Raw genomic sequence first — 26,976 nt, 5'->3', positions numbered from 1 at the left:
CTTGAGAGGTTATTGGAAGGGTTGTGTTGTTGGTTTCAGTTTCTGTTAGTGAGCGATCTAACCTGGATCGTTGAGTTGCTCTCGTATTCATACCCCTTCTAATAAACTTTTGGCCCTTTTTAGGTCGATTAGACGTTCCGTCTATTGTGCTAAAAGATTCGTTAGCACTAGTTGGTCGTGTTCCTTCGGCGTTAAGCTCGGCTAACAACGGGTTGTTAGAGAATGTTAGTGCCAGAGCAGAACAATCTAATGAACAGGTGGGACATTTTGGGTTTGTCCTAATCTGTTCCAAAATACAAAGTTTATGGAATTTGTGTCTACACGGGGTGTTGGCTATAATCTCACTAGTTCCCAATACTTCGTTGCAAATTCCACAAAATGGTTCTGCTTCCTGCAACGCAGTTGTTATGTCATCTGTACTTCGCCTTACAGCCATTGTATATCAGACAATATTTAAGGAATTAAAGAAAAAAAAAAAATAATAAAAAAAATTATATAAGAAGGTATTAATTGTAATAATAATGTCTGTCTTTCCCACATGCCAGGATACTTACGAAATATCTATTTGGTTTCAGTAGGCTTTTCTATTTTCGTTAATATGGACTAATTATCAGTTAATGACCTCGTGCACTGAATCATTGGACAACTATCGCGATTTGGCAATATAAAATTGTAAATCCGAATAACTCAAGATGCCTAAAGTGAAAAAGCAGGTTTGCTTTGGTCGATCAATCCAAAATAAACTGAATTGGAACCGCTAAATCCTAAAACAATTCCTGTTTATTCTGATCACTGTATGATATTGCATAACTGTCTCTGATACTCACAATTCGATACTGTAGGTCTGTTTTGGTCAACCAATCCGAAATAAAATGAATTGCAGTTGCTAAATCCGAAAACCGAGTCAAAGTATAAATTTTGAAATCTTTAACCTTTGTGCAATATTTTGCAAAAGAAAATGTGTCGTTGAAATTTTGATGTATTACCGGTTGAGCTTGGAGAACCAAGGCAAGATTTGCTTGTCTTATTAAAATAAACGGCCTATATAGTAAGACACTATAAATCCAAATTTTAATATCGGCTCTGAATTGGTTTTAGATTCTAAGGCAAGTTGCCTGGCCCCACGTTGGGCGCCATAAATGTGTAGTGTACCAGAGTTTAAATATATATATATGTAAACAGATATATAGGCCCTCGGTATCAGCAGATGACCATGACTGACTTAAGGACGGCGTACAAATAGGGTTGGTCGTGTGCACTCTTGCTAGGCTCGGGTCTAGCTCGCCGGATGGTCGGGGTTCTTCCTCGCCTAATTGTACTATCGTACTCCACTACATTTAATTAGTGCACTTTACGGGAACTATAAGTGATTATATAAAACAAAGGAAACTGAAATACTGATAGCGCCGACACGCCAAAAAAAAAAGCCCTACTGAACCATTTCTATTTAGAGAGAACCTAGGTGTTGATTGTCCCTCTCTTCTGTACCCTCCCTACCATGACATTGCGTTCGAGTTCTTGCATTGTCCCTTGATCAATCCTTTACTAAGGTTTACCACATTTTATAAGATCCTGGCACGGATACTCGACAGGCCATTTTTATGATTTTAAAGATTCATTTCAATCCAAAAAGATTCATATTTTAATATAATGTGAGACTTCAATTTCAATATTCATTACGTTGCAGTTGTAGAAACACAACAATTGACTTAGCTTCTAATTTGTGGGTAATATTTCCTTAATCCTAATTATCATATAAGTTTAGTTATAAATTCATTATTTTAAAGCATGAAAAACATTAGGGTATAGATATATATATATATATAAACGAGAGAATAAGAATCGAAATCGTAAACAAAAGCTAGATCAGACTGGGGTGCATTATACACACTGAGCAGACGGGTTTGAATCATTATACACTGTATGCATATCTACACTTTCAAGTTAATAGGCTCTTTTGACCAAACTACTTTTTGCTGTACATAGTTACTCACTCCGGCGTTATTGTCTTACGCTGATCGTTGGGCCCAATGATGTCGTAGATGTTGACCGCAGCTGTTTAAAATATGGAAATCATAAATATATAATGCATACAATACAATTACGCTACAAACACCGTCGCATAGTCATCAGTCAGTTGTTTTGGTTTTCATAATACAGACAGAAATTTAATTGTTATGCTCTATCGCGAAAATTGAACCAAAAGGTAGCAAACGAAGACAATTTAGTGTGCATATGCACATATGTATGTAGGTATGTACGCGCGTAACATCAAAGAGGGGTGTTAATAAAGTTTCAGTTACATTACGTTAAACTGCTGATGTTTATGCGTTGGAACTTGATAATGAATTAAATGTAAATTGGACAAAACTCGATCCTGTGCTGCTGCTTTGTAGACTGTTGACCGCCTGAAGTTGGTTAGAGGTCAACAGGTGCGATGTATATGGTTCCGGGCCGTACTGACGAATCTTCCGCCAAGCTTGTATTTAGTTATTTATGTCTGAGCAGCACTAAATATTCTTGGCGATTAAGGCTGATCTGTTCCACTTGGATCTTTGGAGATTCCGACTTGGTGGCAATATAAGGTCCAGAAAAGATGAATTATGGATGGGGTTGGAGAAACCTCGACAACTGTTCGCCTAAGCCAGCTCCCAGGGTAGTCTTCTCGAGACTATACCGCGATGGGGCAGCTTAGGTACACCTCCCTGCAACATAGGTTATGTCAGCACGTGCACGGCACTAATATGAAAACATACCTCTTTTCCCAAATATATCTGCACTAAATTCTTGTCATTCACTGACCACTGAACTGTACGGCACTTGTAACTATATGCTTCCAGCATATATTTGTGGAAATATATATATTTTCCGGATAGCACTATATATATGTGTGTGCAATATGTATGTTGCTCGCACTCGGAAATTATCACGTCTTTACAGATCGATCAACTTTCTTATATTGTTCAAAGCAGTAATAGACGATGGACTGAGTAGCCAGTGCAGCAGAGCTTTTGAGCTTTTTACTAACTGTGCAATCGTATGATCCAGAACATTCGCAGCAGCATAAAACGATCGTCTAATGCACAGCATAGCTTAACTGTGCAATCGTACGATTGCCGTCTATGCTTCCCACTGTCCGTCGCTTGTATGTGTTCGTGGGCGTTCGGACTTAAGAGCGGCTAAGGCTTTGATCCAACCTTAAGAGCGGCTAAAGCTTGATCGTTCGAAATATCACTAGGGGGTCTCACGAGACGAAAGAAGATAACCAATTCCCTATATTTTGTGCTGGCTACTACACCTTTTTTTTTTTTTTTTTTTTTTTTTTTTTTTTTTTTTTTTTTTTTTTTTTTGAGTTTGAATTCATTCCTCTATTATTTAAAGTTTTTTAATAATATAAATAAATGTAATGTCCAAAGAAAATGCATACGGTCCGCAGGCTAATCCTTGCCGCTAATGTCAAACCGCCAGAAATCCACCTCGATGTCCTTTGACTGACGTTTGTGGAACTTGTAGCTGGCCTCGATGTTGTACCTTAGTTCGGCCACCACAGAGCCGCTGGCTCCCCACTCCTCGGACTTCTTCTGGATGTAAGCGCGTGTAGAGGTTTTGTGCAATGAATAGACTGCTCCTGTAGCCAATCGCAGACCTACCTCCAGAAATTTCATATCCATGCCGGCATTGTGCTTGGTCCCAAAGGGCGGATTCATAACGATTGTGTCGAAAGTTTTCTCCCACTTGCTCCCCGGCAGCTGCAGGACATCCGCCCGCACACAGTCTACATTGGGCAGCTCCATTTCCTGCACATTGTTCCTGTAGATGTCAACAGCATCTCCGTCCAGCTCAAAGCCAACAGTCAGCTGGGCACCCAGCAGAGTGGCTCCTATGCTCAACATGCCACAGCCGCAGCCCAGGTCTCCGACGAATTTGCCCTCGATATCATCATGCTGGGCCTGCATATGATGTACCATACATGCTGCTATGTGTGGAGGCGTTGGATACTGTTCCAGCATGATCTTCGGCTTCTCGAATCCATCGACACACTGCAAATACTCCTCCAGTTTCTTCAGCTTAAGGCGGGCCATGTTTAATTATAAGAGTTCGGTTATTTGGGTGCGATGTGGCTGGCCGTCGTCGTGGCCGGGGCTGTGGTCGTCGGTAAGGGCTCCAGGCGAGGAAGCACGGGAATGAAGCTGTTTCCAAAATACGAATCTTGGGGGATAAAGAAGCCCAAAGTGGTGGAACTGGTAGGGTTAAATGCGGATCGGGGCGGCGTGGCATTTGTGGGTAAGCCCACGCCCTGCGGTAGGAATTCAGGTGCTGCTGTCGGCTGGCCGAGCAACTGAGGAGAGGGCATCTGATTTGTGTTGCTCAGTCCCAGGTTAATTATCCCGCCAGCAAGCAGCTGCTTTTTGGTTTGGATGTCCTCGAGTATCTTTCGGTTTGTTTCGGCTTGCTGTGCACTTGTTGTCGGAAAAGCCATGAAATAAGTGAAAATTCTCTTGAGAAAATGAAGAAAGAAATGAAAACTATGTTCTTTGAACACCGCAGCCCTTGTGAACTCTATAAATGTGTAGTGTACCAGAGTTTAAATATATATATATGTAAACAGATATATAGGCCCTCGGTATCAGCAGATGACCATGACTGACTTAAGGACGGCGTACAAATAGGGTTGGTCGTGTGCACTCTTGCTAGGCTCGGGTCTAGCTCGCCGGATGGTCGGGGTTCTTCCTCGCCTAATTGTACTATCGTACTCCACTACATTTAATTAGTGCACTTTACGGGAACTATAAGTGATTATATAAAACAAAGGAAACTGAAATACTGATAGCGCCGACACGCCAAAAAAAAAAGCCCTACTGAACCATTTCTATTTAGAGAGAACCTAGGTGTTGATTGTCCCTCTCTTCTGTACCCTCCCTACCATGACATTGCGTTCGAGTTCTTGCATTGTCCCTTGATCAATCCTTTACTAAGGTTTACCACATTTTATAAGATCCTGGCACGGATACTCGACAGGCCATTTTTATGATTTTAAAGATTCATTTCAATCCAAAAAGATTCATATTTTAATATAATGTGAGACTTCAATTTCAATATTCATTACGTTGCAGTTGTAGAAACACAACAATTGACTTAGCTTCTAATTTGTGGGTAATATTTCCTTAATCCTAATTATCATATAAGTTTAGTTATAAATTCATTATTTTAAAGCATGAAAAACATTAGGGTATAGATATATATATATATATAAACGAGAGAATAAGAATCGAAATCGTAAACAAAAGCTAGATCAGACTGGGGTGCATTATACACACTGAGCAGACGGGTTTGAATCATTATACACTGTATGCATATCTACACTTTCAAGTTAATAGGCTCTTTTGACCAAACTACTTTTTGCTGTACATAGTTACTCACTCCGGCGTTATTGTCTTACGCTGATCGTTGGGCCCAATGATGTCGTAGATGTTGACCGCAGCTGTTTAAAATATGGAAATCATAAATATATAATGCATACAATACAATTACGCTACAAACACCGTCGCATAGTCATCAGTCAGTTGTTTTGGTTTTCATAATACAGACAGAAATTTAATTGTTATGCTCTATCGCGAAAATTGAACCAAAAGGTAGCAAACGAAGACAATTTAGTGTGCATATGCACATATGTATGTAGGTATGTACGCGCGTAACATCAAAGAGGGGTGTTAATAAAGTTTCAGTTACATTACGTTAAACTGCTGATGTTTATGCGTTGGAACTTGATAATGAATTAAATGTAAATTGGACAAAACTCGATCCTGTGCTGCTGCTTTGTAGACTGTTGACCGCCTGAAGTTGGTTAGAGGTCAACAGGTGCGATGTATATGGTTCCGGGCCGTACTGACGAATCTTCCGCCAAGCTTGTATTTAGTTATTTATGTCTGAGCAGCACTAAATATTCTTGGCGATTAAGGCTGATCTGTTCCACTTGGATCTTTGGAGATTCCGACTTGGTGGCAATATAAGGTCCAGAAAAGATGAATTATGGATGGGGTTGGAGAAACCTCGACAACTGTTCGCCTAAGCCAGCTCCCAGGGTAGTCTTCTCGAGACTATACCGCGATGGGGCAGCTTAGGTACACCTCCCTGCAACATAGGTTATGTCAGCACGTGCACGGCACTAATATGAAAACATACCTCTTTTCCCAAATATATCTGCACTAAATTCTTGTCATTCACTGACCACTGAACTGTACGGCACTTGTAACTATATGCTTCCAGCATATATTTGTGGAAATATATATATTTTCCGGATAGCACTATATATATGTGTGTGCAATATGTATGTTGCTCGCACTCGGAAATTATCACGTCTTTACAGATCGATCAACTTTCTTATATTGTTCAAAGCAGTAATAGACGATGGACTGAGTAGCCAGTGCAGCAGAGCTTTTGAGCTTTTTACTAACTGTGCAATCGTATGATCCAGAACATTCGCAGCAGCATAAAACGATCGTCTAATGCACAGCATAGCTTAACTGTGCAATCGTACGATTGCCGTCTATGCTTCCCACTGTCCGTCGCTTGTATGTGTTCGTGGGCGTTCGGACTTAAGAGCGGCTAAGGCTTTGATCCAACCTTAAGAGCGGCTAAAGCTTGATCGTTCGAAATATCACTAGGGGGTCTCACGAGACGAAAGAAGATAACCAATTCCCTATATTTTGTGCTGGCTACTACAACAGCCATTGGGACATGATTTTAATTGTGTGTCGGAAATTATGTTTCACTTTCAGCGTCCTCAACCTTTTTTTCCCCCCAGGAGGGCTCCTCAACTGAAGTACGCCCTCATTCTGGACATCCATGCAGACCCAGCCGAAAGCCAAAACTTTACCCCCAACGTTTGGCCTTTGACTTGTTTTCGACTTTCCTGTGTACTTTCGGCTCCCTCCTTGGGGACAAATTTAATGGACATTTGCTGCCAAAAGTTGTCGTTTTACAATCACATGGATTCTCCCAGTAAGGCGTAGGGTCATCCCTGGTCCGGGAATGAAATCTGACCCAATGCTGTGAGAGCAATAAAGACAGCTAGAAAATCTCTGGAATTTCAGAAACAGAAAAGCGTTCTTTTCCCCCTAAAAGTTTATAATATTGGAATACCATTTGGATGATATTTCAATTACCTTTTCCATCTAATCATCTTTCTAACCATCATTTACGTAGTTTTTATTCTTTTCCTCAACTATATTATTAATAAACATTAAATATGGTATATTAAATTTGTAGGAAATAAAAATTTAAATATACAGCCAGGCTCCGTTTTTCACATTCACAAGAGTTTTCCGATTTACCTTTGAATACACATAAATTGGGGATCCCGTTTTCACATTCTGCAAGATTTATTCGTTTTCAAAACGAAAACATTTTCGTTGACGAAATGAAAAGTAAACGGCTTTTTATACAACGAAACGAACCTTAATTGCAAAAGGAAAAAAAATAGATGACTTATTGGTGCATTAACATAACCTTGACACCTACAATATCAGGAAAACTTAACTTTAGCTTTCTTTATAAATAATTTTATTTTGACCCAACCTTAAATTTGGCTCGGACAAAATTGGCCAGGGCAACAACAATTTTCGTTTTAGTGCAAGCAGCAAAAATATGTGAAAGCTGGAGAACCTTAAAACGAAAGCGATACGTTTTGGTTCCGCTAAGTCACCAAGATTAAATACGAATTATAAAGTTTAACCCAAAATCTTTTTTCATTTTTGAAACACATATGTGCCAAAAAAGCTTGGCATCTCAAACATTGGTGACCCCGAAGTGATATAAAACCATTTCTTAATCGCGTTCCGTTAAAACACTTATTAATTATACAATATTGTGTTGTTGGGTAGTTTAACTACCAACAAATACATTTGGGTGCACGTTGAAAAACAGTTTAAAGTGCAAATTCAGTGAGAGTGCGGCTGGAATATTTATAGACAAATTCCAGTACTTTAAGCGTCGAATCTCTCATTCTCTGCGCAGCTGCTGCCGCGGTTCTTGACTTTTCGTGTCTTGCATTCTCGCTCTCGCGTCTATACATCGTCGCTTAAGCGGTATTTCATTTTCCGTTGTTGTGTCGAATTGCACAACGGTTAACATGGACAACGATCCGAATACAGGCGCGGGCGGAAATATTGTGGTGGCTGATTCCAGACTGAGTCTGTATAAGCGTAAAAGTCAGTCATTATATGATCGATTGCACAGGCTTGGCGAATCCTTCGCGGGGAATAAAATCGATAAGCTGACCGCCGCGGAAGTCGAGGTGCGCCTTGATATGTTGGCAGAAATTCGAGAGGAATTTAATAAGGCCCATAATGAATTGGAGGCTCTCGATCAAAACGAGATTGGGAGTGAGCTGCGCGAAATCTTCGATACTCTTTTCATATCGTTGAAAGCTGAGTTGCTGGCTGCTGTTGAAGTAAGCCAGTCACACGCCGCTGCCCATTCTACGACTCTGCCAAGCCATTCCGGACATAGTACCATCATCATGGCTCACAAGCAGCGACTTCCTGAGCTGAAGGTGCCTAAATTTTCTGGTGGATACGTCGAGTTCTCGGATTTTATGGCAATGTTCAAATCGGTGATTGAAGCGGATGCGGATCCCAGTGACATCGAGAAATTCCAGCACCTTCGCTCTTGCCTCGCTGATGCGGCTTTGGATTCGGTTCGATCCTTAGAGCTCTCCAGTGCCAATTATCGTGCGGCTCTGGATATACTTAATAAACGCTTTAATAACAAAAGACTTGTTTTCCAGGCACACATCAAGAAGATTCTTGGGCTAAAGAGGGTAGACTCGCCTTCTGCTAAAAGGCTTCGGGAGTTTTCGGATGTAGTCAATTTACACATGCGAGCGTTGCAGACATTGGGAACTGCTGAGGAGATTTCAGGATTCATGGTCATCAACATGCTGCTGCAGAAGTTGGATTCGAAGACGCAAACCAAATGGGAGGAGCACACATCGTCGGATGATATACCTACCGCAGAGGAATTCTTCGAATTCTTGCAGCAACGCTGCCAGAAAATGGAGCGGTTGGAATATGCTACAGCGACACACGCTAGTAGCGATCAGGTGGGAAAAAACCATTCCTATACGCAGGTTAAGAAAACGTTTGTAGCTTCCAACTCTTCCGCCGACCCGTCTGCATGCGTCTTTTGCCACTCAGCGGGCCATGGAATATACTCGTGCAAGATATTCGGAAATCTCTCACCGTTGCTGCGCCACAAAGACGTGAAGAAGCTTTCCCTATGCTTCAATTGCCTAAAGCCGGGGCACCGGACCCGCGCATGCAATAGTGGAAAATGTCGAGTATGCGGCGGTAGGCATCATAGTTTGTTGCACTTCGATAGTATACAGCCCACAACACAAGGCTGCCCAGGTATTACTCCTCCCGATCTGGCCGTTCAACCGGACACTCTTTCCGTTGCTCAAAATTCTGCTAGCAGCTCGTCTCTATCTTCGTCTACCTCTCTTGCTGCCCAAGGTCTTCACTCTGATGTCGTGCTTCTGGCTACAGCCGTGGTTCTCGTAAAGAATCGGTCTGGCGTTTTAGTTCCTTGTCGTGCCATCTTAGATTCAGGATCGCAGCTGCATCTCGTCACATCCAGGTTCGCCCAGCAGCTTCAGCCTAGGAGAACTCAATCGTCTGCACTTGTGTCTGGGCTGGGCGATACCAGCGTTTCTACTGAGGGATCCACCATAAGCATTTGTATGCATTCTCGCACCTCTGCTTACACAACTACACTTACTTCTCTCATCGCCCCCACGATTACCGATTCTCAACCAAGTATGACAGTAAATGTATCCGATTGGCGTATTCCATCTAACATTCAGCTCGCTGATCCTGCATTTTTCAATCCTCAACGGGTTGATCTTCTCATTGGTGCGAGCGTTTTTTATGATCTCCTCTGCGTAGGGCAAATCAAACTCACCGATGGACTGCATCTTCTGCAGAAGACCCGGCTTGGGTGGATCGTATCTTGCGGTGGACAGAAGGTATCAAGCTCGGCGCTTTTGGCTACGCACAATTGTCCAGATTCGATAGCTGAGACGGAAGCAAGGTTGGAATCAGAGAGTCTCTGCAAATATTTCTTGCCTCATCACTGTGTCCTAAAGGAGGACAGTAAGATGACAAAACTCCGTGTCGTTTTCGATGGATCCGCAGCTACATTAACTGGATATTCTCTAAATGATGTGATGATGACAGGCCCTGTTATTCAGCCTGCATTGTTTAACATATTGATTCGCTTTCGAACATATCCAGTCGCTCTCACTGGGGACATTTGTAAAATGTACCGCTGCGTACTAGTGTCTCCACCCGACAATTTGTATCAGTGCATCCTATGGCGAGATTCCATCGAGTCCGAGGTTCAAGTCTACACATTAGACACCGTCACATACGGGACGAGGGCTGCATCATTTTTAGCGGTCCGCGCAATGCACCAGCTGGCCATCGACGAGGAGGAGTCCTACCCTCTTGGCTCAGCTGCTCTGCGGCAGGAGTTTTACGTGGATGACCTTATTTCGGGCGGTAATTCGGTCGCACAGGTCATGGACAAGATGCACCAAACATCAGCTTTACTGTCCCGTGGTAATTTTAGACTTAGGAAATGGTGCTCCAGTCACCAGGAAGTACTTGAGGGAACCCCTGAAGATGACATAGAGAAGTTCCTAAAGTTTAATGATGGAAGCGACATTGCCAAAACTCTCGGCTTAGCGTGGGACCCTGCTTCGGATCAGCTGCTTTTTGCCTTGTCCGCACTGGACACAAACTCAAAGCCATCAAAGCGATTGCGCGGTTCTACGACCCTCTTGGATTGATAAATCCAGTCATTGTCAGGTGCAAAATCTTCCTTCAGCAGCTTTGGAGAGAAAATTTGGATTGGGATGAAAGCCTACCCTCAGCGTTGCATTCAACTTGGATGGACTTGAGAAATAGTTTGGCAAGCATTTCTCGGATCTCATTTCCTCGCTTGGTTCTTCGTTCTAGTGTGGCTACAGAAGTTCACGGATTCTGTGATGCCAGCTTAGAAGCAAATGGCGCTTGCGTGTATGTCGTGTCCAGGGAAGCCCAGTCTTCGAGCCACGTTTTGTGCTCGAAGTCGCGAGTGGCGCCGCTAAAGACTATATCGATTTCTATGCTGGAATTAAGTGGAGCCCATTTGCTTGCGAAAATCATGCAGAATGTAAAGGACATGGGAATCTTTACAGGTTGGTTCTATTGCTGGTCGGATTCGTCAACAGCATTATCTTGGATTAGGGACGAGCCAGCTAAATTTCAAGTTTTCGCGGCAAATCGAGTGGCATCAATTCAGGAGTTGACGGCAGCCATGGAATGGCGCTATGTTCCCACATTTTTAAATCCTGCTGATATTCTCTCGAGAGGCTCGCTTCCCAACCATCTTATCCAGCCAGAGCTATGGTTACACGGCCCATCCTTTTTGCTAGGCTCCAAGGATAAGTGGCCTGTATCTCCTACTAACAACATAGAAACTTTGGAGCTTCGCAAGAGAGGATTGCTAATCACGTCTCCACATGCCGATCTCACGTCCGGATGCAAATTTGCGAATTCATTCTTTCGCATGCAGCGCACATTCGCCTACATGCATAAATTTATACATCGTCTTAGGCATCCAGGACTCACCGTTTCTGATATTCGGCAAGGAACGCATCTTCTAATTCGACACATTCAGCTGGCAAATTTGTGGATGGACATAAAGGAGATTCGGCGCAATGGTCAAGTCATGAAATCCAGTTCTATTAGTTCGCTCAACCCGTTCATCGATCATTCTGGACTACTTAGAGTTGGAGGTCGTCTTGGCAACTCATCGCTAGGATTTGACGCTCAGCACCCGCTCATTCTGCCAAAGGGACATTCCATTACCTTTGCGCTGATAAGATATTATCATGAAAGAAACCTCCATGCCGGACCTCGCGCCTTGCTATTTAAAATTCGGCTGGAATATTGGCACATTGGAGGTGTTAAGGCAGTGTCAAGGGTCGTCAGCAGATGTGTGAGATGCTTCAGGTCGAACACATCATGGGAGACCTACCTAAGGAACGTTTGGAAGGATCTCGAGCTTTTGAAGTCACTGGAGTAGATTACTGTGGACCTTTTTTATACCGATCAGAAATCCGCACGAGGCCTCCGATCAAGTGCTACATTAGCGTATTCATCTGTTTCACTTCTAAAGCTATACACATGGAGCTCGTAAAGGGCACTAAAGCGTTTTACTTCCACTCGAGGAAGGCCAAGTCAAATTTGGTCGGACAATGCAACAAACTTCGTTGGGGCCAAGAACGAGCTTCTGGAGCTAAAGAAGCTTTGTCAGAGCGAACCGCATATGAAGGAGGTCCACGAATCCTGCTTGGCTGACTCCATCGACTTGCGTTTCATCCCACCTCGCTCTCCGCATTTTTGCGGGTTGTGGGAAGCGGCCGTGAAGACCGCAAAATATCACCTGTACCGCTCAGTTGGACCATCTGTGCTTAGCTTCGACGAGCTGCGCACTCTGATCTGTCAGATCACTGCAATTGTTAACTCTCGCCCCTTGCTCTAGCTTTCAGAAAATCCTGATGATTTAGACGTTTTGACTCCTGCTCATCTGCTTTTAGGCGGCCCCCATGAGCAAATCCTCGAGCCTGACCCAACGAAGCTGAACTACAATCGTCTGGATGGCTGGCAGCGGGTCATCCAACTACAGCAAATATTTTGGAGCCGTTGGCGCGAAGAGTATCTCACTCTTTTGCAAGAGCGCGCGAAGTGGCGTACCCCCGCGCAAAACATCTGCAAGAACGACCTCGTTCTGGTGAAGGACGAAAATCTTCCTCCAATGCGTTGGCCACTGGCTAGAGTGGTCGATGTCGTTTTGGGCAAGGACGGAGTGTGTCGCGTCGCTGACCTGAAGACATCCTCAGGAAACATCAGGAGGGCCGTCACTCGGCTATGTTTGCTGCCCCTTAAGCAATCTGTTGAGAGACTAGCTCCCAACGGGGGGAGTATGTTCGGGCCAGCCGCTGAAGAATAACCGTAACTTTAACATTATTATTGTATGAGCAGAGAGAGCCGCCTATGTTGTAAAACGTTGACGTTCTGCAGAGCTGCTGCGCTCTCCCGCTAAAGGGGCTCTCTGCCGCCGCCACTTCGGCAACTACTTTGATCTGCTGCCGCCACTTCGGCAATCACTTTGATCTAACGCCGTCGTCTATAGTTTAGTTCTATGCTAACCCCTCTGCGCATTGGTTGCATATCGATCTCGCATAAAGTTTATCTGGCAATAGCAAGCAATCGGCTTCCGCTAAGCCACCAGATTAAATACGAATTATAAATTTTAACCCAAAATCTCTTTTCATTTTTGAAACACATAGGTGCCAAAAAAGCTTGGCATCTGAAACAAATATATTATATATAATATTTAACTGTTAAATGTATTTAATTTAACTATGAAATATATTTATTTAAAATATGAAATGCACTTCTTTTATTTTATTTTAATTTCTCTGACATTTCTCTGGACGTTAATAAATAAAGCTTGAAGAAACCCACTGTTCCGATCAGCACAATTTAGAATTTGGCACAATCTTCGATTAATTTGCATTCTTTTCTTGCAGCCACTCTCCGACCTGCTTATTTTTCCGGAGAAAACTGTCGGGCTCTGTCTGCAGCTACTACCTTCCAGTACAGTCGCTTCTGGAACATTTTAATTCGCTTAAAAGTGCCATAAGGTCTAGGCGCACACTCACACACAGGCCTTACGTGCTGAGACGAGACACAAAAGTTGGAATTAGTTTTCTGAATTGGCCCAGACCGCTGCACTTGTGGCTGGGGTTTCCAGAGATGAGTCCAAAACTTTGAGGCTAGCCGTAACCATTTTCTACATTTGCACGAACGAGTCGAGTTCCATCCAAGAGGCAAACACACCTGAGAGTCAAACGTGGCAGGGCAGCTGAAGTGAGGCCGAGGCGGAGGCTGGGAGAGTGCTGTGCGGATGCATTTCATTTGGAAGGGGCCCCGACAAAGACAATACGGAGGGTTTAAGGAGTGCCTTGGCCCGTTTACGCAACAGAACGGGCCCCTCACTTCCACAACAACCCACACCGCCAACCTCTCCCCTGCCTACCTCCAACTCCAGATACACCAATCGCTACCAGCATCCAGCCGCCAATTCCTTGTCATCGCCCACATCTGCTGCTGTCTTGCCGCATTCTAACGCGGTCTTATATTATTATCTTATCAGCAGCGTCAGCGGCAACGGCCACTGGACGGGGAAGGGGACGAGAAAGGGCTGCTGCTGGTGCTGAAACTGAAACCGCTGGAAGCGCAGGAACTAGAACAGGGGCAGCTCGCATCACAGGAGCTAGGACAGGAGCTGCTGATGCAGATGGGAACCGCATCAATGGCCTCGTCCAGAACGTGAGTATCATAAAATCATCATACAGCAGTACCACAAGAGCCCGCTTCCCCGCATACTATATGGCTATATGTTAAGTGTATTCGTAGCATATATGTACCTGTATATTCTTGGACGTTGACATGCAATGACTGCATCTTTCAAGAGGCGATGCAGTTACTGCACAGTCAAGTGGCCCGTGTGAAACCAGCAGAAGGCTGTTACGCGCGGATCCTAAGCAAAACGCAGCCCTCCTCCCGGCCAACCGACCGAGGGGCGCTGCCGCATGACGAACGGTGCGTAGTCGAACCGAACGCGAACATGCAAGAAAGATAGCTATTAGACTAACATTCGAGGAAAATTAGCACTAAACTTACTAAGAAACTAAGCATGCAATCAAAATACAAATACCACTACAATTACTAATTACTAGAAAGGTGTGTAAGGATTAGTAATATAATAAGAAGAAGAGAATTAGTGGTGGATATAATATGGTAGAGGGAATTATAATCCGAGCATAAGACCCTAAACGGTTCATGCAAGGAATAATTCGATCTACAAAGTGGAAGGAACAACGGTATAAAATTTCTAGTCAGTCTAATAGGAATCGTGAAGTTTATGCGGCTAAACAGATCAGGGCTGTCTATGTCACCCCTAATCAAGTTGTGCATAAATATCACACCAAGCATTTTTCTACGGTTAACTAAGGATGGGAGGTTTACTAATAGTAGTCTACTAGAGTATGATGGGAGTCTTACACCCGCATCCCAGTTAAGGCCCCGCAGAGCAAAGAGCAAAAAGTTTTCCTGTACTGATTCTATACGGTCCTGGTGTACTTTGTACTGAGGGCAGCATACACAGGAGCCGTATTCTAAGATCGGACGAACAAGCGAGGTATAGAGAGTCTTTGTTATATAGGGGTCGTCAAATTCCTTTGACCACCTCTTTATAAACCCAATCTCGCCCATGGCCTTATTTACCATGGTAGAAATGTGTTCGGAAAACTTTAACTTGGGGTCCAACATAACACCCAGATCATCCACCAGGGTAATTCTCTCAAGAGAACCACCAAATAGGGTATAGGGAGCCAACAAAGGGCTAGAACGATGAAATGTCATAACTTTGCATTTCGAGGCATTAAGGTGTAACAAGTTTGCACAACACCATGACTGAAAGTTATTGAGATCGGATTGCAAGCGAGAATGAAATGAGATGTCCTTGTACTGGACACAGAGTTTAACATCATCCGCATACATAAGTACTCGAGAGTATGTTAATACTGAAGGCAAGTCATTAATAAAGAGTGTGAAGAGTAAGGGGCCTAGATGGCTGCAATGTGGTACTCCCGAAGAAACCTTTACTGGTAAAGAGAGGGAGTTTTTGAAGAGGACTCTTTGAGACCTGGAACAAAGATAGCTAGAAATCCCTCTCAGGAGGTTGGGCGGAAACCCTAAAAGGTCAAGTTTTTGCGCTAAAAGGGAATGGTTTACAGAGTCGAATGCTTTACTAAAGTCGGTGTAAATAACAACCGTCTGTAAGTTACCTTGAAAGCCTTTAATAATGAAAGAGGTAAACTCTAACAAGTTCGTGGTGGTAGATCGCCGCCTTATAAATCCATGCTGAGTTGGAGATATAAGTGACTTGCAGAGATGTTGCAAGTGCGGAGTTAAAACCTTCTCAAACATTTTAGGAATAGCGGATAACTTTGCTATACCTCTATAATTTTTTGCATCAGACTTGCTACCTTTTTTATGGAGAGGGAGGAAGCAAGAAGAATCAATGGACAGGGTGAATAGTTTAAGCAAAGGTCCACACAGAGCCTCGGCGCAGTACCTGAGTACACAACCTGGAACCCCGTCTGGACCCGGTGAAAACACCGGCTTAACTAGTCAAAGATCATGAAGTAGGGAACATTCATTTAACAAGGGACTAAAAATGCCGTTCGACCTCGGTAAACCGTATGGGTACGGATGACCAGAGTAGCTTTCCTCAGAATAGGTGGTTTGGAAAAATTGGGCAAAAAGATCGGCAATTGCCTGATCATTATTTGCCGACGTATTACAAAATGATAGCGAGGATGGGTGTGCGGACGTTCTACGCTTACTGTTTACGAATCAGTAAAACTGTTTAGGGTCCTGAGAAAAACGTATCCTGCATCGAGATAGGTAGTTCTTATAGCATTGAGCATTAAGAACTGAAAAGTTTGTCCGAGCTATTACATAGCGAGAGTGAGAAGTATGAACTCTTGATTTTAAGTTTTTTAGACTGGATAACTCTTTGGTAAACCAAGTGGGTTTCTAGTCGGACAAGAAAGCGGGACACAAGAATCGAAAAATGTGCCAAGAGCATTGTAAAAAATGTTTGTGCCTTTTATGACATCAGTGCACAAGTACAAAGCGGACCAATCAAAATCCCTAATGAAGTTATTAAGCTTCGCAAACTCGGCTTTACGAAAGCAGCGGACACGTTCGGATAGCCTACTCGACCGATCCAATACAGTTGGTCCTATATCTAGCGACACCTTGAAAGTAGGGTGGTAGGCGTCTTCAGGTATAGTGAGCGGAAGGGCTCGGGTTAACAACACTATGGTCGGATCCGATACAAAGCACAGATCAAGCAATCGACCCAAGGAATTTTTCACATGGTTGACTTGAGACAGGGACAGGTCAAGCAAGCCGTCAGCAAAGTCATGTCGTGACATGGGAACTAGGATACTAGACTCGTTTACCGAAGACCAAACAGTTCCTGTCAAGTTGAAGTCACCAAGCGGAAGTTGAGGAAGAGGAAGTTGAGGTTGAGGGTGGCACACTGGAAAGATTTGTAAGGGATATGGGGGGCCTATTCTTCTTATTAGCCTTAAACTCCTTCACCACCAAATGCTGCGGCCAAAATTAGGCGGAGCAAATGGTGTCAAATTGAGTTGGGGAGATGCTTATCTTAAACGAGGCTATCTCCCTGGCATAAGAGAAGTTGAATTTCTCCACCTTTAAACCCACGGCTTTTATTTTGCTTTCAATGAAAGCAATTACATCATTAGATGTGAGGTCAGGGGCCAGCCGTGAGAGAAAAACTTGTCGTTTTGGTGGGACTCCCACCAGTGGCTTGGGCACCACAGGCCTAGTACCTGTGGTGGCAATATCCGGAGGTCCGGAAGGTCTATTTACTGGTGGGATCGGGATGGACGGGACAACTAGCGAACTTGCGGACACCACGGACACGGACGCTGCAGACGTACTTGGCTGCACATTCTCCGAAGCGATGAATTCGGCTACCGAATCTGCATCGCCAGCAGCTGTCGTTGCCCTTGGAGTGGCAAACGAGATCAACTGCTGCACCCTTGGAGTGGTCGGAGTCAGTTTTTCGGCGGCGCACGGCTGAGTGACGGTTGGCACTTGCAGATCCCGCGGAGTGACCTTTTTACGCCACGGCGACTCATTCAGCAGTTGCAGACTGCCATATTGAGACTCCAAGGCTAGGAGCCGATCGTATTGCTTTTTAAAGCCAACGGTCAGCTCCTTAAAGCCCTTCCGCGTCTGCCTCATGAAAGCCACCATGTCTTTCTCCACCGCACGGCATGCCTCGCAACTGTAGTGCAAACCATTACGTTTTGAAATGGCATCACTCACAAGGCCAGAAAATCCAGCGCATTTTTCGTGCACTACGCTGTCGCAGAGCCAGCAGGGGATAATCGGCTGATCGTGGGTGATCTGCTTATTGCATGATTTTTTGGCACATACAACAGAAAACTCCATAATAAGAAATTTGAACAAAATTAGAATCAAATAATATTTTAAAACAAATGGCTATCAAACCTGTGTGCCAGACAAACGCTAATAGGAGGAGAGGAGAACAGTTGCAGCAGCAGCTACTGAGAGAGAGAGAGCTACTGAACAGAAAGTTACGAGAGCGAGAGAGAAAGAACAGTTATTTAAGTTAAGGTGATAGGGAGAGAGTGATAACACAACAAAAGCTACCAGACGAGAGCGGACTGCAATGCAATGTAATGCGTACTCACTCACTGCAACAACACACACACGACAAGCCGACGCCGAAAAATAAAAAGTTAAATAATGTTTTAACACAAAGCAAAAGGCATGCACTCGCGGGATAGAATAGGTTTCCAGATTGTTGGCTGGTTAGGAAGTTAATTAAAGTTTATTTAGGAAAACACCGGCTGTTTATTCAAAACAAAAGGAAACGAGGGGGAACGTTGTGAGCTGCAGCGGACACCGCAACTCTACAGTTACACCCGATACTAAGTCAGTATGGCTCTCCTCCGGCAGACGCCACTAATATGAAACGACACGACAAAGAGTGCGTGCGAGAGAGACAGAAAATCAGTCTGAGCGTGACGTCGGGGGCTGCGTAGCCGGTGCAAATTGATTTGTTCCTTTTGGCTATAAAAATTATCTGATCTGATCCAGATTCAGCAATCTGATAGATATGATCATTATCTATGATTCTGCGTTTTAAGTTTTCTCGTATCCTCAGTATTGTGGATGCAACAGATTTTCGTTCTTTGTGGGGGCGGAAGGGGGTGGGGCGAAATTTTGAGATATACGTTTTAAAGTGAGATCTAACAGGAGGGCGGATACCAAATTTGGTTACTCTAGCCTTAATAGTCTGTGAGATTGGTGAATATCCCCAGATTTTCATCCTTTGCGGGGGCGGAAAAGGGTGTGGCGAAATTTTGAAACAAACTCGTCTCGGTCCGATATATTAGGAGTGTGGATACCAAATTTGGTTGCTCTAGCTTTTATAGTCTCTAAGATCTAGGCGCTAATGTTTTACTCTAAGCAAAGCCGGCTATGCTACGTGTGTGTTAGAGAGAGACAGGGCGAGAAAAAGTGAAATTGTTTTCTTGATGCTGGCTATAATAATAATACGATCTTATTCAAATTCTGCAGTCTAAAAGATATGGTCATTTTCTACGATTCTGCGCTTTTGGTTTTCTCGTATCTTTAATATTGTGGATGCCATAGAATTTTGTCTTTTGTGGGGGCGGAAGTGGGCGGGGCGAAGTTTTGAAATATTTTTGTAGCAGTGACATATCACAGAAGTCTGGATCCAAGACATCGTTGCTCTAGCTCTTATAGTCTTTGAGCACTAGGCGCTAATAGGGACGGACAGACGGACGGACGGACAGACGGTCAGACGGACAGACAGACATGGCTCAATCGACTCGGCTATTGATGCTGATCAAGAATATATATACTTTATGGGATCGGAAACGATTCCTTCTGGACGTTACACACATCCACTTTTACCACAAATCTAACATACCCCAATACTCATTTTGAGTATCGGGTATAAAAATGCGGAGCGCAAAACAAAAACGCGTCTGATCACTACGAAAGAGAACGAACGAACGTATACCTGTATATGAATCTGTATCTGCTTAAGTCAACACAAAGCCGCTAAAGTGGATAGCTAGCTGGTATGCCACACAACACCACACTTTAATTGCAGTACACCGAAAGCTTGAAATTGAGCCACATTCCAGATTCCAGCACTGCTTGAGTTGGCCAACAAGGTTGCCAAGGATGATTATACCAATTATACAATAGAACGAGGGGGAACGTTGTGAGTTGCTGCGGAGACCGCAACTCTACATTTATACCCGATACTTAGTCAGTAATGCTCTCCTCCGGCAGACGCCGCTAATATTGGACGACACGACAAAGAGTGCGTGCGAGAGAGACAGAAAATCAGTCTGAGCGTGACGTCGGGCGCTGCGTAGCCAGTGCAAATCGATTTGTTCCTTTTGGCTATAAAAATTATCTGATCTGATCCAGATTCAGCAACCTGATAGATATGATCATTATCTATGATTCTGCGTTTTTAGTTTTCTCGTATCTCCAAAATTGTGGATGCCACAGATTTTCGTCTTTTGGGTGGCGGAAGGGGGTGGGGCGAGATTAAGAGATATACGTTTTATAGTGAAATCTAACAGGAGTGCGGATACCAAATTTGGTTACTCTAGCGTTAATAGTCTCTGAGATTTGTGAATATCCCCAGATTTTCGTCCTTTGCGGTGGCGGAAGGGGGTGTGGCGAAATTTTGAAACAAACTCGTCTCGGTCCGATATCTTAGGAGTGTGGATACCAAATTTGGTTGCTCTAGCTTTTATAGTCTCTGAGATCTAGGCGCTAATGTTTTACTCTAAGCAAAGCCGCCTCAATCCCATCCCTGCAGTTTCTGTGGCCGTCACTTCTGACGCGGTGAGTGCTCCTAGTGCGGGTGTGCTGGTTGCTGACGACGTCTTGCCAATTCCTGCTCCAATTCCTGCTCCAATTCCTACTCCAATTCCTGCTACAGCCATTGCTGCCAATTCCTCTGCCCTTGTACCGAGATCTCTTTTAGGAGTGGCTCCACCATCTCGTTCTCGCTCGGGACTTCAACTTAGAGCAGTGGTCCCTCGGAAAGCAATATTTGTTTCTCGTCTTATTCCTGAGGCTACAACGGAGGATGTTAAACAACATCTTGCCGCTAAACTTAACACTTCGCCTGTTGATATAGTTGTGACTAAATTTACATTTAAACATAAGCGCAACATATCATCCTTTAAAATTCTTCTCCCTGATTCTTTACTATCCTGTTCTCTAGAACCGTCAATATGGCTTTACTTACACCACCTCTCAGCAATTAATAATGTTGTTTCTGCATTAGGGTGCAATGATCGAATTATTGTCATGGGGGACTTTAACCTCCCATTTCTTTCTTGGCTGCCTTGTAATGACGCTAGCCTGTTGTTTCCCAATTGCCATAATGACTTTATCAATGGGCTAAGGGATATTTCCCTTGTCCAAATTAATGCCGTTAAAAAACAATAGGGACAGACTTCTTGACCTCGTTTTTGTTAACGATGGTTCTCTTGCTACGGTATCTAGAGCAAGCCCAATATCTCTCCCTGAAGATCCTTACCATCCAACTCTGTTGATATCACTGGAGTGTACACAATCTGGAGGTGCTGACAGTTCCATGGCTCCTTGTCACATAAAGTGTTTTCGCAAAACAAACTTTATCGATTTAGATCTACATCTCTCGCGTGTTGATTGGTCGTTTCTTTATTCATTACCGAACATAGATGCAACTGTTAACTAGTTTTATAGTTCTATTTACTCCGCCCTTAATACGTTTGTTCCAGATATCACTGTACCTGTATCGTCCAAGCCTCCCTGGTTCTCCAAGTATTTGTCATACTTAAAAAATAATAAATCCCGGCTCTATAAAAAGTACCAGAAGTCGGGCTCCACGTTGACCTTAGCTCTATACTCCTCCGCTCGCTCTCTGTTCCTTGCCGTCAATAGTCAGTGTTATAATCATTACCTTTCACAATGTAGTACTAACTTTCGTAGTGATCCTAAAAAATTCTATTCGTTCGTTAACTCTAAGCGCAAGTCAAACGTTTTTCCTCAGTCCCTTCACGTACTCGTCTCATATTTACAACGCATCCACTCCGTACCAGCTACCTCAAGCTAACAGCATTTTCCTGCCCTTTTTCGAGGAAAGCGTTGTTCTGGAAGGTTTGTCATCTATGGACATATCGTTTTCTGCGGGTCCAGATAAGGTACCAAGTTGCATCTTAAAACACTGTGCCCAGTCCCTTTGCAAAACCTTGACCTTTCTCTTCAACCTCTCCTTGGAACAGTCTTGTCTCCGAGTAATTTGGAATGAGTCCTACATCATTCCGCTTCACAAAAAAGGTTCAAGATCAAACATTGAAAACTATCGTGGTATCGCAAAGCTTTCCGCCATCCCGAAGCTTCTTGAGTTCCTGGTCACCCGGCAACTGCAACATCTTTGTTGCAGCTTGATATCTCCGTCGCAACACGGTTTTTTCAGACATCGTTCAACATCGACTAACCTTCTTGAGTTTTCTAACCTAATCCACCGTGGTTTTCAAATTGGTTTGCAGACGGATGTAGTTTTTACGGACTTCAGCAAGGCATTCGATTCTGTGAACCATGCTCTGCTTATTCAAAAGCTCTCTTTATTAGGGTTCCCAACGAATCTTCTTGATTGGATTTTGTCCTATCTCTCTAACCGTACTCAACGTGTTTTGTTTTCTAACGTGTTGTCAAATACTGTTAATGTTACTTCAGGTGTGCCACAGGGAAGTCATCTGGGCCCGCTTCTGTTTATTTTATTTGTGAACGACCTTCCTCAAGTTATAACATACTCTACTACACTAATGTATGCTGATGATGTCAAAATCTGTCTTTCTTACTCTGCTTGGTATTTGCACACACGCCTTCAACTTGATCTAAGTGAACTACTATTGTGGTGTTCAACTAATCTTCTTTTTCTGAACCTTTCCAAATGCAAACTTATGACATTTTACCGTCGCGCTCCTCATTTTGTCTCATATGTTCTAGGAAATCATGTCCTTGAGCGAATTTCGAGTTCAAATGACCTCGGAGTCCTTTTTGATCATAAGATGTGTTTCAACACCCATATAGCTGCAACTGTAAATAAAGCTAAGGGTGTTTTAGCGTTCATCAAGCGTTGGTCCAAGGAGTTTGACGACCCGTACGTTACGAAACAACTGTACATCTCGTTAGTACGTCCTATATTGGAGTATTGTTCTTGTGTATGGAGCCCGCAGTATAAAGAGCAGCAGGCTGTTATTGAATCCGTGCAAAAGCAATTTTTAATTTTTGCCCTTCGGAACTTTAACTGGGACTCGGGTAGAATATTGCCACCCTACCGGTCTAGGCTAAATTTTATTGACCTGCCGTCGTTGCACCATCGCAGAATATGCAATGGCGTAATGTTCGTGCACAAGCTCCTTCTTGGGACTGTTGACTCCCAAGCTCTCTTGGGTCAGATTGACTTGGCCGTTCCATCTAGACCTACCCGTACTTTTAGGCCTATCTGTCTACCTATATGTAGGTCTAATTATGCTGATCATGAACCTTTTAGGGTTTTATGCCATAATTATAACTCCCTCTGTCAAACCCTATCCCCTGAACTGTCTCTTAAACTAATTGCATGCAATATTTATAATCATTTAAATTTAGCTATCTTTTAACTTATCTTTTTCCGCCTTTAGTAACTAAGTACCATTATTAACAGATAATTTGTTAATTTAATAAATAAAAAAATAAAAATAAAAAAAATAAAAAATGGTACGTGTGTGTTAGAGAGAGACAGGGCGAGAAAAAATGAAATTGTTTTCTTGATGCTGGCTATAATAATAATACGATCCAATTCAGATACTGCAGTCTAAAAGATATAGTCATTCTCTACGATTCTGCGTTTTTGGTTTTCTCATATCTTTAAAATTGTGGATGGCACAGATTTTCGTCCTTTGTGAAATATTTTTGTAGCAGTGACATATCACAGAAGTCTGGATCCAAAACATCGTTGCTCTAGCTCTTATAGTCTTTGAGCACTAGGCGCTAATAGGGACGGACAGACGGACAGACGGACGGACGGACGGACGGACGGACGGACGGACAGACGGACAGACAGAAAGGGCTCAATCGACTCGGCTATTGATGCTGATCAAGAATATATATACTTTATGGGTCGGAAACGATTCCTTCTGGACGTTACACACATCCATTTTCACCACAAATCCAATATACCCCAATACTCATTTTGAGTATCGGGTATAAAAAGCTATAGAGAGAGTTTTCTAAGAATCCGTCGCTAGGTGATAGGTTTCTTAAAGCATTCTTTAGGAGGTCTCGCGAAACATAACTACATTTTAGAAGCAATACATTTCCACAGCCGAGAACAGCGGATGTGGGTGATGAATTTTTCCTGACTTCTTGCTCAATGAATTTATATCTGACGTTGCAGGTCAGGAAATGAAAAAAAATCCCTGCGCAAACTGCATTTTATGGCACATGACGCAGTTGCAAAACGCATCCGGCGACCTTTTTCCTTTTTCTAAATCAAATTTCCAACGACTGGCTAGTGATTGCCACATCCTGCTTTCAGCATTAGCGGGAGTCCCCGGAATCGAAAAGGAGATAATAATTGGATTGGAGCTAGTCTACATCTAGTCTTTAATCTCCTACGCGTTGCATAAAGTTATTCAAAACCAAATCCTGATTGCTACAGTAACTGAACGAAGAGGAGATACAAATTGGATTGGTCAGCTTTTTATCATACAAAACCTGTGGCATTGGACTTCCACGTATACATATGTATATACTAATTTATACTAATTTATATATACTAATTTTTTCGCTCCACAATAGGGTACACAACACGTATGCAGCGCTTTTTGGCCTTCGCCTCGTTTGAAATTTGATTAACATACACCTCTGGCCAGGAAAATGGCCTTACCAAGGTTGGGGGAGCGCGAAAAATACGGAAAATTAAGAGCTACATAAGCATGATAATTGCTTGACAACATTTTACCATTAGACTTAATTAAATTGTCAATTGAAATGAAATCGTTAACTAAAAAATGGGGACTGGGCGACGGTGGCTGCTGGAAGTTGCAGGAGAACGAGAACCCACTTCAATTGAAGGCTGCAGATAACGTGGTAATGACTTTAAATAGGAAATAATGAGACTTTCAGCTTAAGCGCAGCGCATCGAAGAGATTTCGTACAACACGGTGGCATCAACTTAATTAAGTCGGGAATAGCATCCTTTAAAAACCTGTACCGACACCAACTGGCATCAATGACAGACAATGGCCAGACCCAGACCCAGACCAAGACCCAGACCACACAGGGTGTGGGTGTAGCTGTGGGTGTGAGGAGCATGTGACATTTTCAGAGCTGGGCCAACAAATGGGTTCAGCCTGGGCCTGGGCCTACAGCAAAACATTTTGGCCTTCGCCATCTATAAATTTCCAGATCGCAACTTTGCTCTTCGGATTGCTTCGAGTTTATTGTACGTACTTTGGCCCCAGCAAATACGAGTATTTGAAGCCTTTGGCACGTACCTCTTTTATCCGAAAGTTGAAGAGTTGTAGAGGCCTGGACTGGCACCAGCTGTTCATTTCTGTTAGGCCGTTGCCAAGTGGATTAGCGCAAATATTTTAAATTTCTGTTGGTCGGTCCACAGACAAGAGTGCTGAGAGGCTTTACTTTGCGGCTTAATTAAACTCAATTATAATCGTGTTGACACTTTTGTTATTCTGTATTCTGTAGTTGTTTTTGTTGGGGCGAAAGCAAATTAAAACTTCAAACATGATAAATGCCGAGTGCGAACAAAACTTCTGCTCCATTATGGATTGTTTTACCTGAAGATTAGTTGGGAATCTCGATTGCAATTACTCCAACGAATCTCATTGCCGGAGAGTGGTCCAACCACAGGAAATTTAATTGCTTTCGAGTGGGTTTCAATTACGCAAATTGCATTAGACATCACCACGCACGGATTCCCAATGAATCCAAGCATATAGTACTCTTAGCTGAATATTATTTATGAATCGGATCAAGCTATCGGCCTTGCCAGCTGTACCTAGCCCAAGTTTTGCCCCAATCGGTGTAGGAATTCCCTCTTGCTGCATCGCAAAACATCACCAAATGTCAGAAAAGGGGTCCATTCTTTATCCTCCAAGGCTGCCGCACTTTGACCTGCCTGCTCTACTCAGGTGGAGGCTGGTGTGATTGATTTGATTGCTGTCACCGACTGGGATGACAATCCATCCAATTCAATGAGCTACTCATTTTCGCCTCGAGTTTGTCCTGGGTCTTCCAGCTGTCCTTTGAAGTCCTCGTCAGAGGTATCGCTCCCGGGCGAAATGAAAGTCGTTTACATTCTTTATCAACTTTAAGTGGAAGATTATGGAGGGCATTTCGTGCTGGTTTTCGTACAACTTACCCCTGGGAACGTTTTCATAATTTTCTACCTCCAACATTGCCATTCATTTCCCATTAAATGTGCCGTGCCCCAGGACGGCTCCCAGGACCCCCAGGGCGGCGGAAGATGTGCATTTATCCATTACCGTTGACGTTGCTGTCGACTCTCCTCTCCGCTCGAATCACCCGGTTAAAATGTAATTATCCTGCCTGGACTCGGCACTCCATGGCGTTGCATTCCACGTCTGAAATTCAGCCATGTCTTAATAGCCGGAAATCGAGTTGACTTGCCCTATGCCCTGGCCAAATGCATGTGGAATGAACTCGTTCGGAGAGTTATGGCTGTGAATTCAAGTTAATTGAATATCTATAGACGTGCATGGTGCCGAAGCAGAGGGGCCTCGCATAATTGTCGGCTCATTAAACGATAATGCAGGAAAATTGATGCCCGGCCTTTTTACATTCCATTCCCCATTTTTGGGCGAAATTGAATTTCATAAACTTTCCGATGAAAAACAGGGTTGCGGGGGAGCCTCCCCAGGGAAGTTCCCAGCAGCAATTAGTGCGCTCTGTCTCGGGAGTGCCCGGCTTCGGAAGTGGCAGGAGCCCGAGAAGCAGCAGGAACGTGGCCGAAGTCACCGACGTGCCGTGCCTTGCCGTGCCGTGCGTCAGCTGGGGAAAATCGAAACCAAAAAGTTTGCTTATGCTTAGAATGCCAGCGGATTTGCTGGCAGGAGGTGGAGTGGGAGCTGGGAGCTGGGAGGCTTGGGGGCTTGGATGC

General features: G+C 43.6%; 2 protein-coding genes across 2 annotated transcripts; both read right to left on the bottom strand.

The window, feature by feature from the left end:
* Positions 1 to 3,359: 3,359 nt before the first annotated feature.
* LOC117194902 (methyltransferase-like protein 5) lies at positions 3,360 to 4,102 on the bottom strand. The gene has a single exon (XM_033399368.1). It carries the CDS (start codon positions 4,080 to 4,082, stop codon positions 3,438 to 3,440), a length of 645 nt encoding a protein of 214 aa, XP_033255259.1. The 5' UTR covers positions 4,083 to 4,102; the 3' UTR covers positions 3,360 to 3,437.
* Positions 4,092 to 4,504, bottom strand: LOC117194903 (SOSS complex subunit C homolog). The gene has a single exon (XM_033399369.1). It carries the CDS (start codon positions 4,478 to 4,480, stop codon positions 4,103 to 4,105), a length of 378 nt encoding a protein of 125 aa, XP_033255260.1. The 5' UTR covers positions 4,481 to 4,504; the 3' UTR covers positions 4,092 to 4,102.
* Between the last annotated feature and the right edge of the window lie 22,472 nt (positions 4,505 to 26,976).

Source organism: Drosophila miranda, assembly GCF_003369915.1.
Source record: "Drosophila miranda strain MSH22 chromosome Y unlocalized genomic scaffold, D.miranda_PacBio2.1 Contig_Y4_pilon, whole genome shotgun sequence".
NCBI lineage: Eukaryota > Metazoa > Arthropoda > Insecta > Diptera > Drosophilidae > Drosophila > Drosophila miranda.
Note: the sequence above shows the minus strand (reverse complement) of the source record. Positions and strands in the feature narration are given on the sequence as shown.